The sequence below is a fragment of the Callionymus lyra genome, chromosome 16, assembly GCF_982586985.1.
Source record: "Callionymus lyra chromosome 16, fCalLyr1.hap1.1, whole genome shotgun sequence".
In the NCBI taxonomy this organism is placed as follows: Eukaryota; Metazoa; Chordata; class Actinopteri; order Syngnathiformes; family Callionymidae; genus Callionymus; species Callionymus lyra.
In genome coordinates, this window is record NC_141833.1 from 8920513 (window position 1) to 8933762 (window position 13250).

General features: G+C 36.0%; 2 protein-coding genes across 2 annotated transcripts; both read left to right on the forward strand.

Annotated features, from left to right (window-relative positions):
• The first annotated feature begins 1138 nt into the window (after positions 1 to 1138).
• cnn2 (calponin 2) lies at positions 1139 to 9868 on the forward strand. Its single transcript, XM_087810799.1, has 7 exons — positions 1139 to 1362; positions 5416 to 5537; positions 5615 to 5681; positions 5857 to 5994; positions 6870 to 6986; positions 8323 to 8469; positions 8616 to 9868. The coding sequence occupies exons 1-7, from the start codon at positions 1306 to 1308 to the stop codon at positions 8919 to 8921; spliced, it is 954 nt and encodes a 317-aa protein (XP_087666925.1). The 5' UTR covers positions 1139 to 1305; the 3' UTR covers positions 8922 to 9868.
• Positions 9869 to 11627: 1759 nt separating this feature from the next.
• Positions 11628 to 13179, forward strand: rps15 (ribosomal protein S15). The gene is made up of 3 exons (XM_087812047.1): positions 11628 to 11766; positions 12542 to 12776; positions 13024 to 13179. The coding sequence occupies exons 1-3, from the start codon at positions 11759 to 11761 to the stop codon at positions 13135 to 13137; spliced, it is 357 nt and encodes a 118-aa protein (XP_087668173.1). The 5' UTR covers positions 11628 to 11758; the 3' UTR covers positions 13138 to 13179.
• Positions 13180 to 13250: the final 71 nt, after the last annotated feature.

Here is a 13250-nt window from a genome sequence, read left to right on the forward strand (position 1 = left end):
TTTAACGCCTTTTTTTGTGGGGGAGTTCAACAGACCATGAGATAATCCAACATATCAAGTATTCACTTTTATAGTATATAAAACTAATTTAAAAGTATATTATTATTACTTGACAATATTTACTATTTAGTTATTTTAAGGCTCATTTTCTCTGGATGTATTACATTTTCAACATACTGTAGTTACTGTGAATATATTCAACATTTTATAAAACGATAAGAACTGAAATATATAAAAACCTGATTATAAAATTAAACTATTTAACATTTAACATTTACATTTATCTGTTTTTAGTAATTGACAAGAATGATTTTTAGCTGGAGTGTTAGGACTGAGCAGCTTTTCTTGGCGGCCGTAGGATTGTTTTTGTGGACACTGACGCTCGAAAATGTGAAACAAAATGGATGAATCAGAACCTACTGGACAGGTTAATCATTTCATTTTTAACTTACGACAACACATGAGTCATCTAGCTTGAACATCCTTTAATCCTTTTTTAAAATATAGTATTTGAATAAAAAAAAGATTTAAAAGTATTGAGAAGTAATATCTGTTAAAGTAAATGCAAATAACATTTGATAAAACATTATACAATTACCAAATTGTATTGTGAGTAAAGTAGCAAACATGGTTGCGAATAAAATAATAGTAGTTACACAGTAGTAATAACCAAGTAACAGTAACTATTGCTAGTATTAACTTGGCTTTCGTTTTCTATTACTTTTTTTGTGTGTTTTCTTATTTCTTACTTTTATTCTGTATTGTCACTATAATAAATTCCAAAGTTGCGTTAACAAAACTCTGAAGAGGCAACAATGTTAGTTAGCTTAAGCAGAAAAAGTAAAATCCAGCTTGATTTTCTCTTTTTTAACTTATCAAGAATGTTTACATACGAGCGTGTCTGAATGGTCTTCGGTAACTTTCCAGGATGTCCCTTGTCCTGTGCGCAAAATAGCAAGGGTTGATTAATTGCAGTTACATTTTATTTTGTGTTAGTATTAGGTTACTAGAGTTCATTGGTATACTTGTCAACACTATTGTGTAATCGTCGTGAGTAAAGTTAAAGCCGGTGTTGAATATTCATGAGGGCGGAGCACGAGCGTCCGTGAAGCATCTTGACTCCATCTGCTCTGCGTGGATGAAACCGTGGGAGCGAATCTCATTGGCGGCTGCAACAAGCGAGAGGAAGTATTTATATTCCAGCGATCATTGAACGAAGTAACGATAACTCAAGAGTACTTTTAAATTCTCGGCCAGAAAAAAAACCTTCGTCTGTTCAACTTCGTAAAAAAAACGTGCGTGGAAATGACATCTTTTAACAGAGGTCCGGCCTACGGTCTGACCGCGGAGGTCAAGAACAAGGTACGAATACTTTTAAACACACTTAACAACCTTTTTTCATTATCTTTAAATTTAAAACCAGTTTACTTCCGTGGAAGTTATTTTGTTGTCACCTGCTGCCATGTTTGTATCGCAACATAACTTAGAGAAAAGTGATACGACTTTTAATTCTTAACCAATTTAATTTATTGATGTTAGATGTTTTCTTTTACATCATAAAATAACTGTATTGAAGTGATTCATTGAGATCCAAAAAAAAAAAAGAAAGTGCCGTAAATCTCTCTATGGGCGTTGTCCCTCCGGCTAAGACGTGTCGTTGTTGCAACAAAAAAAAAAGTGAAAATCTCTTCAGACAAAACTTTAAATCGTGGTCACTTTCACGAGAGTTGTCAGTTCGTTGAAAGGAAACGAAAGTCTGATCAAGTTTGTCAGATGGTTTCGGGTGAGAGTCACTGACCCACATAGCGAGTCTTCTCAATGACCCCGCTTGTGTTGGGAGCGCAGAAATGTTTGCCCATCCGGATCCACTTAAAATTCCAAAGTCGATCCCGCTGATAACTTTCTAACACTTATATTGACGTCTGCCACAGACCTGAGGTTGCCTGTTAAATCCTGTTACCCTGCAACTGCAAATGCATGGATTACACAATTAAAGCAAACGTAAAATTGGTTTAATTTTAACAGTTGAAAGTCCATCCAGAGTGAAAAGTGTCAAACTGTCCAATGTCAAGTGTACACAACTTTATTATACAGCATTGGGTCTTAAATGAAAATTATTAAAAGTGGAAATGTTACTAAATGTGCATTTATAACTAATAGATCAACAATTTAGACAAGAGTTTCAAATGCTTGAAACTATTTTAGCGTGCACTTAAGTTTTTAAGCTTCGTTTTGTAGCAGGCGGATGTAAAATGTCTTAAAGGTAGAGTATAGACTGTGGTTAAGTAGTACCATGAAAGAACTTTGACCGAAACCACAGAGAGTAATGATACAAATGACTATCTGACAATAAGAAAACATAGAGACATATATTTTAATAAGATGAACGTTTCTTGTCACTGATGGACTAGTTAAATATATTTTACTTTCAATCCTTAAAACATATATACAAAGGAGGCCTGAACATGAATGTGTCAAATATATTTGTTGGGCTTCATAGGGTTAAACTTAATCCAGGGACTGGCTAAACAAAACGGCAACTGAAAAGGGCAGAAACCTTGACAGAACCAGACTAATGGTACTTTTTTTAGCTGTTCTTTAACAGGCTAGTGTGTGAAGGATGTAGTAAAAAGAGGATAAAGTAAGAAATCAAGAAGTTATAATTTAATTAAATGATTAGTAATAATAAGTGTCATGATGTGATTGGCCGTCATGATTCTGGCCTGTGAAAGCAGAAGTAACAGGTTGGAATTAAAAGGCTGTTAAAGCTGGTCGACGGTCGTAAATGTTAACATTCGACAGTAATTAAGTTTTGTTTATGCTAACAATTGCTTTGTTTACCTCCAGGCGCCTCTTCTCAGTTTATGTAATTGCCAACATGTGAGAGTTGAAAACCCCATTTCCCACACAGAGTGACGGAGACGAAAATAAACGCGTGCTTGAGAAGCTCAACTCTGTGAAGAATCCTCTCGTTTAATGCCCTATAATTTGCAACCATTTTCGACAACTCCTGACATAAAAAACACACAACGATCTGAACCTTGAGCAAGATTTGAGTGGTATTTCCGCTTGTCAGTGTCGGCGAAATGTCAGGTATTCAACCGTGTGGAAAAGAGATTTACAAAATACTGCAGGAAGCTAAATGAGCTGCGATGTGACCCCCTTTTTCTACATGTCACCACCTTTCACCACTAACACACGGCTCGCTACATTCCTGGCGTGCAGCACGTCTCTGTAAATTACATTTGTTGGGAGTTTTTTGCAGGCAATTAAAGTGGCCTGTGTTGTTTTTCAAACGTGGGGGATAACTGAGCGAAGAGAATGTAATTAGAGGACATTCTTGCCGAGGAACTGTGAGCCGGAGACACCAACCTTTTTATGGGTTCAGTTTTTATTGTGAAAACACAAAAGAGAAAAATGTATGCCTCAGTGTTCGCATCAGGATTTCACACACATGGCGTCACGTCATAGTTGCTCATTAGTAAAAAAAACTTTTTGAATCTCATGTATTTATAAACCCTCTTTTTCAATTAAACCGGATATTAAAAGCTTTAGTTGCATCATCCTTTATTGAGTTTATTTTATTTCGGAACTTTCTCACATTTATCTATTTTTAAATAAAATATATAATAATAATATAAAATTTACTTTCGTAAAGTTGTAAAATACAAAGGAAAAAGGGAAATATTCAACAATATAAATCAACTTTACATTAAATATCATTAATGTTGACACACATTTGCTTCCTCAAACCGGTTATGTTGCGTTCACTTGCATGCAAGCAGTTTTCTTCTGTTGACGGTTGATCTTGAGGTATTACAGTTGGTTTATCTCTTTGAAATGACAGATGGCCATTTTTATAGAGGCCTAGTGTCCTCTATTTATTTTCTTCTTTGTGACCATGGTCTAGAAAAGCGCTCTATAAATATCAATTGCTTACTTCCTTACTTACTTTTATCATGTGTCAATCATTAAAGAAAGTAGATAAGTCGGAATTATTAGTATTTCTGAACATATTCTCTATTTGAAAAAAATATATACTTAATATTTAAAATAAACATCCTCTTTCTGTTTCATCGGTTTGTGGTTTAAAGCCGAAACAGAGAGCGGCGTTGACGTGGTTTCCTGAGACCATTTAACACTTTAGCTGGTGTTTAAAGGAACAGACGTATACAGACGTATACAGACGTATACCTGCTCTCGTAGTCGCACAAGCGCCACAGTTGTTTCACGAGACGGCAGCCATTTTTGTTCTCAGTACTAGTATTCATCGCCCGAAAAACACGCTCCTCACACTTTCAGAGTGAAACCTTTACAAATGAAAATATGGCACCTCCGCCTAAAGAGTCGGCCTTTGTGCCGCGATAAGACCCTTTAAAATGAAAACACGCCCGCTTCGATTCAGTGACTGCCTTCCTGTTCTTGAGGGGAGAATTTAGAAGTTTACCAAACAGGATATCCTTGGGAGCGTGAGCGTGCAGGTCGGGTCATGTCGGTGTAACACGAAATCTTTGTGGCGACGTTCCTTAGCGTACACTGGAGTTATTTTAAAGATGCATTACGGGAATAAAGTCAAATTTAGATTAAAAGTAAACCCTATGAGTAGTTTGAAAAGTCATTTTATTTGTCTTTTTTTATCTAATAAAATATCTTTAAATAGCTCAAACTAAGTCTAGATGAAGCATTTAGCTCTTTAACGTGCCATTGTAGAGACAGTGGAGATTACAAATGTCAACAAAAACAGATGTTTGTTTGTGCTTAAAGGTGAAACACCAGCCAAAAAAAAGTTTTTGTTAGTCACAGTCTACAAGGACAATGTAGACTACTATTGTTTTTTTTAAACAAATGCCCAACAATGCTAATTTACTTAGCATGTTAGCTTACGTCCAATTTATACGTATAAATTTTGTTTTCATTTTATTTGTGACTAAAATATAACTAAAATGTGGACATTTCCATAATATTGTAATAATATGTTCCTTTTGTCCTATTATATACATTTGAAAATTAAGTAGTAATTTAGTAACTATGAAAATCTAACATGTTAGATTTACATAGTTACAATACAAATAAAAATTACTTACTTACTTACATTGGTAAACAATTTCTGTCCTATTTCGATGTATTATATCTTCACGCTAACATTTTTAAATAAGTAAGTAATTTGTATTTATATAGCGCTTTTCCAGACCAGGGTCACAAAGCGCTTAAACAATCAAAACAATACTCAATAAAAATATATACTTTGAAGTTCAAGATAATACTGAGAACAACACAGGAACCACTTCCTGTCAGAAGCAAATAAAAGCCTCTCTAACTTTAAGTTGATTTAATTATTGGGTGATTAATGGCGATATCTTCCCCTTGTACCATGTGATCAAAACAACATATTAACTGTGACGTCCACTCCATCAGATCGCAGCCAAGTATGATGTCCAGAAAGAAGAGGAGCTTCGATGCTGGATCGAGGAAATAACCGGAGACACGATCGGCCCCGACTTTCAGAAGGGCCTAAAAAGTGGTGTCATCCTGTGCAGGTGTGTTCATGACCCGAGGGTTTCATTAGCAACATGTTGACGTTTTTTTAATATTTATTCCCACGATTCTCTTCCAGTCTCATGAACACACTGGAGAAAAAGTCTGTGCCAAAGGTCCACAAAACGGCTCTGAACTGGCACCAGGTGAGTCAGACGATGACAAAAGCGCTCATAATAGAGGGTGTAGTGAAGTCGCTTTAATTATATAGATGTGTGTGTTGTCTGGTCTCACTGGGCTACTGGATCGGGCATGTTTTTCTCACCGAACAACCCGCCTTTTTTTTTTGTGTTGGTCATTATTGTGCTCTCTGGTCCTCAGCTGGAGAACATCGGGAACTTCATCAAGGCTGCTATAGGCTACGGCCTGAAGCCTCATGACATCTTCGAGGCCAACGACCTGTTTGAAAATGGCAACATGACACAGGTTCAGACGTCCCTGCTCGCCCTGGCTGGCATGGTGAGTTGGGTCTAGACTGACGATACAACACACAAGACAGACCCCAGGGCAAATGTAGCTTTAGGCATTGTGTTATCTCTGGGTCAAGCTGACCCTTTTCGGCCTCCGGGTCACCGTGACCCTGAGGTAACACAAGGGTTAATAATATTGACTCATTGAATTTAACATTTCAGATTTTATAACTTATAATTTTATATACACTTTTTGTATCTACTCTTCCTTTTTTTAAATATATTTTTCAACTATTTGTATATTGAATATTTGATTTTGTTTTTAAATGTCTAATAATTTAATTTTAAAATTGAATATTTTTTTTTACACATTTTTAATTCAAAGCCTTTTAAATTAAATACATAAAATGGTGGCATTGTAATACAATCAGTTTCATAATGAAATTAAAAGAAAATATAGATTTTATATTTAATTATTGGAATGATAATATCATACTCTATATGTATATTTAAAATAGAATTGTTAAAATAAATTCAACCTATGACATAAAAACGATTTACCTCAATATAAAACGTTCTTATGGTATTTATCTTTAGGAATTTTAAATCAAATCGATTTAACTTGTAATAATAATAAAATAGCGAGTAATAATCAGTTAGTACCACTGAAACATTTCCTCTTTTATTGTATCTTGTATTAAGTTCATTTTGTTTTTTTAGGGGGGCATTGTCGCCATAATCAACTTAATTAAAACATAATATAACAAAATCCTCCTTCAACACGATCCAAATTAAATTCAAATTAATTATCATCTGTATAATGGAAGCTAAGCGTGTTTAGCTACATATTAAGTGTTACGATTTAGAAAAGACTTGTTCTTATGTCCATGTTCATCCTGAAATAACCAATATTGATGTGTTTAGGCGAAGACCAAAGGAAATCATTCCAGGACGGACATCGGGGTCAAATACGCCGACAAGCAAGTTCGGACGTTCGATGATGAGAAGCTGAAGGCTGGAAATTGTGTCATCGGCTTGCAGGTACAATTATCTTTTTTTTTAAATGTAGTTTTAATACGTACTTTTTTTTAAACTTCTCATTTGTTTGCACAACTTGGTCATAAAACTTGCTTCTTGCTGGTTTTCATATTGAAAATGACATGCAAAATATGTTTTTTGACACGTTTATTCAAGATTTTAGATAAATTAATCACCTTTTCAATCTCGGTTCGGCACGTGTCCGTCGATGAATGTTCCTCGGCGTGAAACTGTGACGAAACTCAAGTCTGTCACGATCTCATGTCCTCTCGCTCGCTGGAGTATCAGTGCCGCACATTGTTCCGCACTCGTGTTTGTTGTTGTTTCTGTTGCCAAGAGCCGTGTCACACAGGTGTCAGCGACCTGAAGACATGTCACAATAGCACATTGTTTTTCACCTCAGCATGTGAATATGACACCGTCATGGGTGGATTCATTGAGGCGCAACGGAAGCTAATGTAGCTTAGCTAGCATTGACTCTGTCGCTTTAACAAAATAATGTGAAATACTCTGAACATATTTACAATCTTCTGAGATGTACTTTATATAATAGGACGAAAGGAAAACATTATATAATTATATAATATAGGAGTTGTTCTGACTCAATTTAGTAAGGATTTGTTATTCACTAGCTTTTAACCGCTACTGCTAATGCTAACGTAAAACTTGGCTTCATAAAACAAAGAATTGCTAACAAATCACTAGAAAACATACAAGAAAAAAGAAAACATCAACCTTTATTAATCTTTATGTGACAAAAATGGTGATTATTTTTATTAAATATTATTAAATAACATTTAACATTCCAACGGGTTAACTATTGATTTAGATATAGATTGATTGGTGGATATACTGTACATTTTCCCACATTGTCAAATTGTTGTTTCGGGTGTTCACAAGAAAATAATAAACATACATTCACATTATTTTAATACAAACAGTTCCCATTAAAACATAAAAAGTTATAAAAAATTATAATACAAAATAAAGGATAGTCATAATAACTTTAAATAAACATAATAGTAAATAAAATAAAAAGAAATGAGGGGTAGCCTATATTTCTAAGGTTAGTCGGTCCATTCCTCTTATTGTGGCTAATAAAATATATATATAAATAATACCTTAACAAAAAGAAAAAGAAAGTTTTGTTTAATGTTCATTTTAATTTGATGTTATATTCTCTTAACTATTTTAATGATTCATTTGAATGCTGTGCTGTGTACAGTGTATGTGTGTTTATATTTTTATTTCATTCTTTAAGTAAAACTAGCTCCTGGACTGTGGCATGTGCTTTGTTGGTGTGTTTTAATGAATATATTTGTTCTTCTTGTGTTGATAGATGGGGACCAACAGGTGTGCCAGTCAGGCCGGTATGAACGCCTATGGAACCAGGAGACATCTGTACGACCACAAAGCACAAATCCAGGCACCGATGGACAACACGACCATCAGTCTGCAGATGGGAACAAACAAAGGTGCAAGCCAGGTAACTGAAATACATCCTCTTCTTGTCATCATCACTTCAATATTGGTGCGGAAAACAGCCTGAGGGTGTCGTACGTTCCTGCTGCACATTAGCCCTATATGAAGAGTTAAATAGCCAAACATTGACTCAAGCATGTACTTCCACAGGCTGGTATGACGGCGCCGGGGACGAGGCGCGCCATCTACGACCAGAAGCTGGGCACGGACAAGTGCGACAACAGCACCATGTCCCTGCAGATGGGCTACAGCCAGGGGGCGAACCAGAGCGGCCAGAACTTCGGCCTCGGCCGACAGATCTACGACGCCAAGTACTGTTCTAAAGGCGGGGAGGTGGCGGAGGAGCTGAACGGGGCCAGCGGAGCAACGGACTACGTCCCGGATTTACATGATGAGGGTTACCAGGGTTACCATGAGGAGGAGCAAGTGTACCGAGAAGAAGGGACCGATTATTAAACCGCATGAGGGACTGAGCGAAAGAAAACCCGCATCGTGCTTAAGGGCCAATAAGACCCGGTGTCGACGTGTCTCGTTTGTTCAGACTCAACAAGGAATAGTTAAGAAATAGAAGCGTGAGCTAAAAATAAAATTTGTGAGTGAAAATGTCAAAAAAGGTTTTTAAATATGGTCATAAATAAGAATATTATTAGAAGAGAAGTGCCATTTTCTGGATCTCACTTATTAAAGTCAACTTAAAAGACGTTTTCCAGCCATCTTAAATAATCTTAAACGCTCATGGTCTGCTTTGAGTCATGCAAGAAACATGTCTTGATAGTTTTTCTTCGGATGATGCACCTTTTCCGGTCTTATCCTTTTTTTTTATTATTGTATGAATCGTATTTTTTTTTGCCCAAAGCAATGTTACACATATCAAGGTGAACCGTTTTATCTGTGATTGTTTATGTTTTGGAGAGTGACCACAGGAACTTGGGTGCCAAACTAATGTGTTGTTTTTAAATGTGTATTTACTGTTACACAGAGGGAGATTTCAGGGGTGGAGAGTGGCCGTAAAAGTGAGGGAATGCAGTTCAAGAAGAAAGATTATGACTTTTTACCACCAGTGGGATTATAAGAATGTACATTTGTGTTTTATCATTCCTTTAGTGTTTTCCATGGACCAGTTATAGTCGACTATTTAGGTCCGTTTCATCGATGAGGGAACGTACAGAAGAAATAAATGTATTAGTAACCATTGTTTTAGTTGGATTCAAACCATCTGACTAGAGATCATCTTAAACATTCCACACGAGAATACTGGATTTTCTTTCTTAATCAAGCGATTCATTCCTCAACGTTGTTGATGTGTAAGAATTTTATTTATGCTTATTTGTGATTTGAATGAGGGCTGTTTTTCTACAAGGACTTTAGATAAACATGTAGTAATAAAAGATCTTCATTCTTAAGTGATGTCATCCTTTTTTTGTTTGTTTACAATGACTTTCTGTCAATATAAACTTTGTTTGGCAAGTGGAGCCGGAGGAGACAAATACACCCAAGTTTAAATATAGATTCAAGCACCAAGATCTATAGCTTATGTTAACTGATCTCCCTGAGGGAACTGGAACAGACAAGCATGTCAAGAGTCATGAAAACATATTTATCAAGCATGCTTATTTTTTTGCAACATGAATCAAACACATTAAGCAACAAATAATAGTCATTTATTCAAAAAGTTGATCAATACGTGTTAAAAAAAATATCCTTTTTTTTAAATTAATTTGGAATAATTTATATTAATAGACTTATTGCTCTTGTGTCATGACCATTGGTGGTCTCTTCCCCCTGAGTCACATTTATTTGTTTATTTATTTATTAACAAATCAACTGTTTGATGAGTCAGTAACTCATGAACCTGGTCAGCAACAGCCAACTTATTGGCAATCTGAAATAAAAAAAAGAACTTCTCGAATTCCAAAGTTTGCTCAAAGGCACATAAACTAGTAACTAAGAAATTAATTATTCTTATATTTATTATATATAATTTATTATATATAAAGTATGTTGAGTCATACAAAAAGTTTTAAATTCACCACTATTTTTGTAAAGGAATGTTATCCTATTAAAGCCTGTATTGCGTTAACTACATGTCCATCAAGGAGGGAAAACATTTTTCCAAAGAAATTTGGCTGTTGAAGTGAATTAACCTTTGTCATCCCCGTTGTCCTAGTAAGTAAGTAAGTAAGTAAGTAAGTAAGTAAGTAAGTAATGGTTATTTCTCAAGCGCCTTTATAGACCAGGGTCATGAAGCGCTTTAACAATCAAGAACAATACACAGTTAAAATATATTATTTAAAAGGTCAAGACAACATAAGACAAACACAGGAGTCCCAGAAAATCAGGGAAAAACCTGGACAAATAAGAATGTCTTAGCTTAGAAGCAATAGCTATACATATATATAATATATAATATAATAGAATTTCAAAAGTTTACTTCAGTTAGATCTAAATGTAGGCATTCAGACCACATGAAACAAAGGTATTAGGGGGAAAAAATGAATTACAATATCTTAAAGTAATCCTTTACATTATTTATTAAATTATTACCGGTATATTAGTTATTTTGAATTATGCTATAATATCGAATATGAATACAATGGCCAATTTTAAGTAGGGTTAACATGTAGATTAACGATTTATAATAAAAATAACAATTAATAAATTAATTATTAATTATTATAATGAATAATAATAATAAAAAAAAATACATTAACCACTGAAAGTCTCCACGTATAAACAGCCCAATAGCGCCATCCGCTGTTTTGTCATAAAACGTCAGTCAAAGACACCACCGGAAGTAGCTGTAGTCGCGCGATATCAGGCCTCGCGAGAATTCAAGCCGTTCTTTCCCCCGGAACATCAAGCAAGATGGTAGGTGTTTAACTGAGCCCAGAGCCTCTACAAGTGAATCCGCCTGCATCTGATCTTAAAAATAATATTGTAAACCCATCGACACCATTTATCGATGGTGAGACACCTGTACTTGAGCATGTTTGCGAAATTGGCTCGTAAATGACCATAAAACATCCGCGTACACGTAGTAGCTCAGCCGGCTATGCTAGGCTAAGCTAAGTCAACGTACAAACTAGATAAAAGCTGGAAATAATGCCGTTCACTTCAAGTTGTATAATCTGAACAATTTCTCTTCGAATTTTCCCCGATGTCTATAAATGATGTGCCGAGTCAATGGTTAACGTATAATTTATGTTTTTTTCCAGGCGGATACCGAGATCAAGAAGAAGCGTACCTTCAGGAAGTTCACCTACAGAGGTGTTGACCTGGATCAGCTTCTGGACATGTCCTAGTAAGTACCACTGTGGTCCAGGATGAGACTGAACCTTGACTTACTATATTGAAGTACATCACACGTAAGTTACAAATGTGTCAAATCAATGACATTCTATTTCTGGCCTGCAAGAGTTTATTTAATTAGAAACTGCCATATCGACCAAGTATAGTATCAATAAAAACAACAACATTGAATTGTTCTCTGGCTCTTGGGTGTGTCTTTAGTCATTTGTGTTTATACATGAGAAATAAAAATTATTAGCTTTTGGTATCCCATGAAGATTCGTCTACAGGCAAACCTATATTATCAAAAAGATCTCAAGTTGTCATGAAAGAACTTTTGGATGATGGCTCTGTAGGTATGAAATATATAATTGGTACTGTACCAGAAACGTGCTGAAACTGGGCTCCAATAGTTAAACATATTGCACTAATGTCCTGTTCAATAGTTGTACATTTTGCTCAGTCCTCTACCTTTAACAAGGTTTTAAATTTAAATCAGACTTGAACTTTTATTGCCTGTGTTTTTGCTTTAGCGTTACAGAAAATGGGATGAAATAAGATGACGCACAATAACCAGTAGAAGGGAAAGACCAACAACCACTAAGGCAGCTATTCTGCGGCGCCTAATGCCCTTGCTTTACACAATGACGTGTCAACAATTTGACTAAACCAGAGGATTCGAAGATTAAAAGTTGTCTGGCTATTGTGCTTTTTTTCTACACTAGTTTGTATCCCTGCATATCTGGTGGACATTGTAACATGCTTCTTTTGCATCCTGTCTTCCTCAGTGAGCAGCTGATGCAGTTGTACTGCGCTCGCCAGCGAAGGAGGCTTAACCGTGGCCTGCGCCGCAAGCAGCAGTCCCTCCTTAAGCGCCTGCGCAAGGCCAAGAAGGAGGCTCCCCCCATGGAGAAGCCAGACGTGGTGAAGACTCATCTTAGAGACATGGTCATCCTGCCCGAGATGGTCGGATCTATGGTTGGGGTGTACAACGGAAAGACTTTCAACCAGGTTGAAATCAAGGTACGGATCGTTTTTCTTCTGTCAAAACGTAGTAAATTACTCTATAAATAAAATTGTACACATTGATTATAACTGATAACCCGGCTCCCTTTTTAGCTAATAGAAAATGAGTTTATTAAATATTGTCAGCCTGATAAATCACACCCTGTACATTGTATTTACCAATCAAACCTGTTATACTTTGTTTATCCCCCATGTACTCATGACTAAAGAGTATTTCCTAACATGTATGTTTCTCTGTCCACAGCCTGAGATGTGCGGCCACTACCTGGGTGAATTCTCCATCACCTACAAGCCAGTCAAGCACGGTCGCCCCGGTATCGGAGCCACACATTCTTCTCGTTTCATCCCCCTGAAGTAGAGAGGCTGTTTGATTTGTACAAATAAAAAAATGGGTGCTCCATGAATTTTTGTCTTTTTATTACACTTTATTTACACTTGATTTGCGACGAGGACTGATGGGAATGGTTCTAG

Bases quoted from the DNA above. Each gene is read 5' to 3' on its own strand.
- cnn2 (XM_087810799.1), top strand. From the start codon at position 1,306: ATGACATCTTTTAACAGAGGTCCGGCCTACGGTCTGACCGCGGAGGTC. The intron at 1,363-5,415 runs GTACGAATACTT...CCACTCCATCAG, and splicing joins CCGCGGAGGTCAAGAACAAG to ATCGCAGCCAAGTATGATGT. The intron at 5,538-5,614 runs GTGTGTTCATGA...ATTCTCTTCCAG, and splicing joins AGTGGTGTCATCCTGTGCAG to TCTCATGAACACACTGGAGA.
- rps15 (XM_087812047.1), top strand. The intron at 12,777-13,023 runs GTACGGATCGTT...CTCTGTCCACAG, and splicing joins TCAACCAGGTTGAAATCAAG to CCTGAGATGTGCGGCCACTA.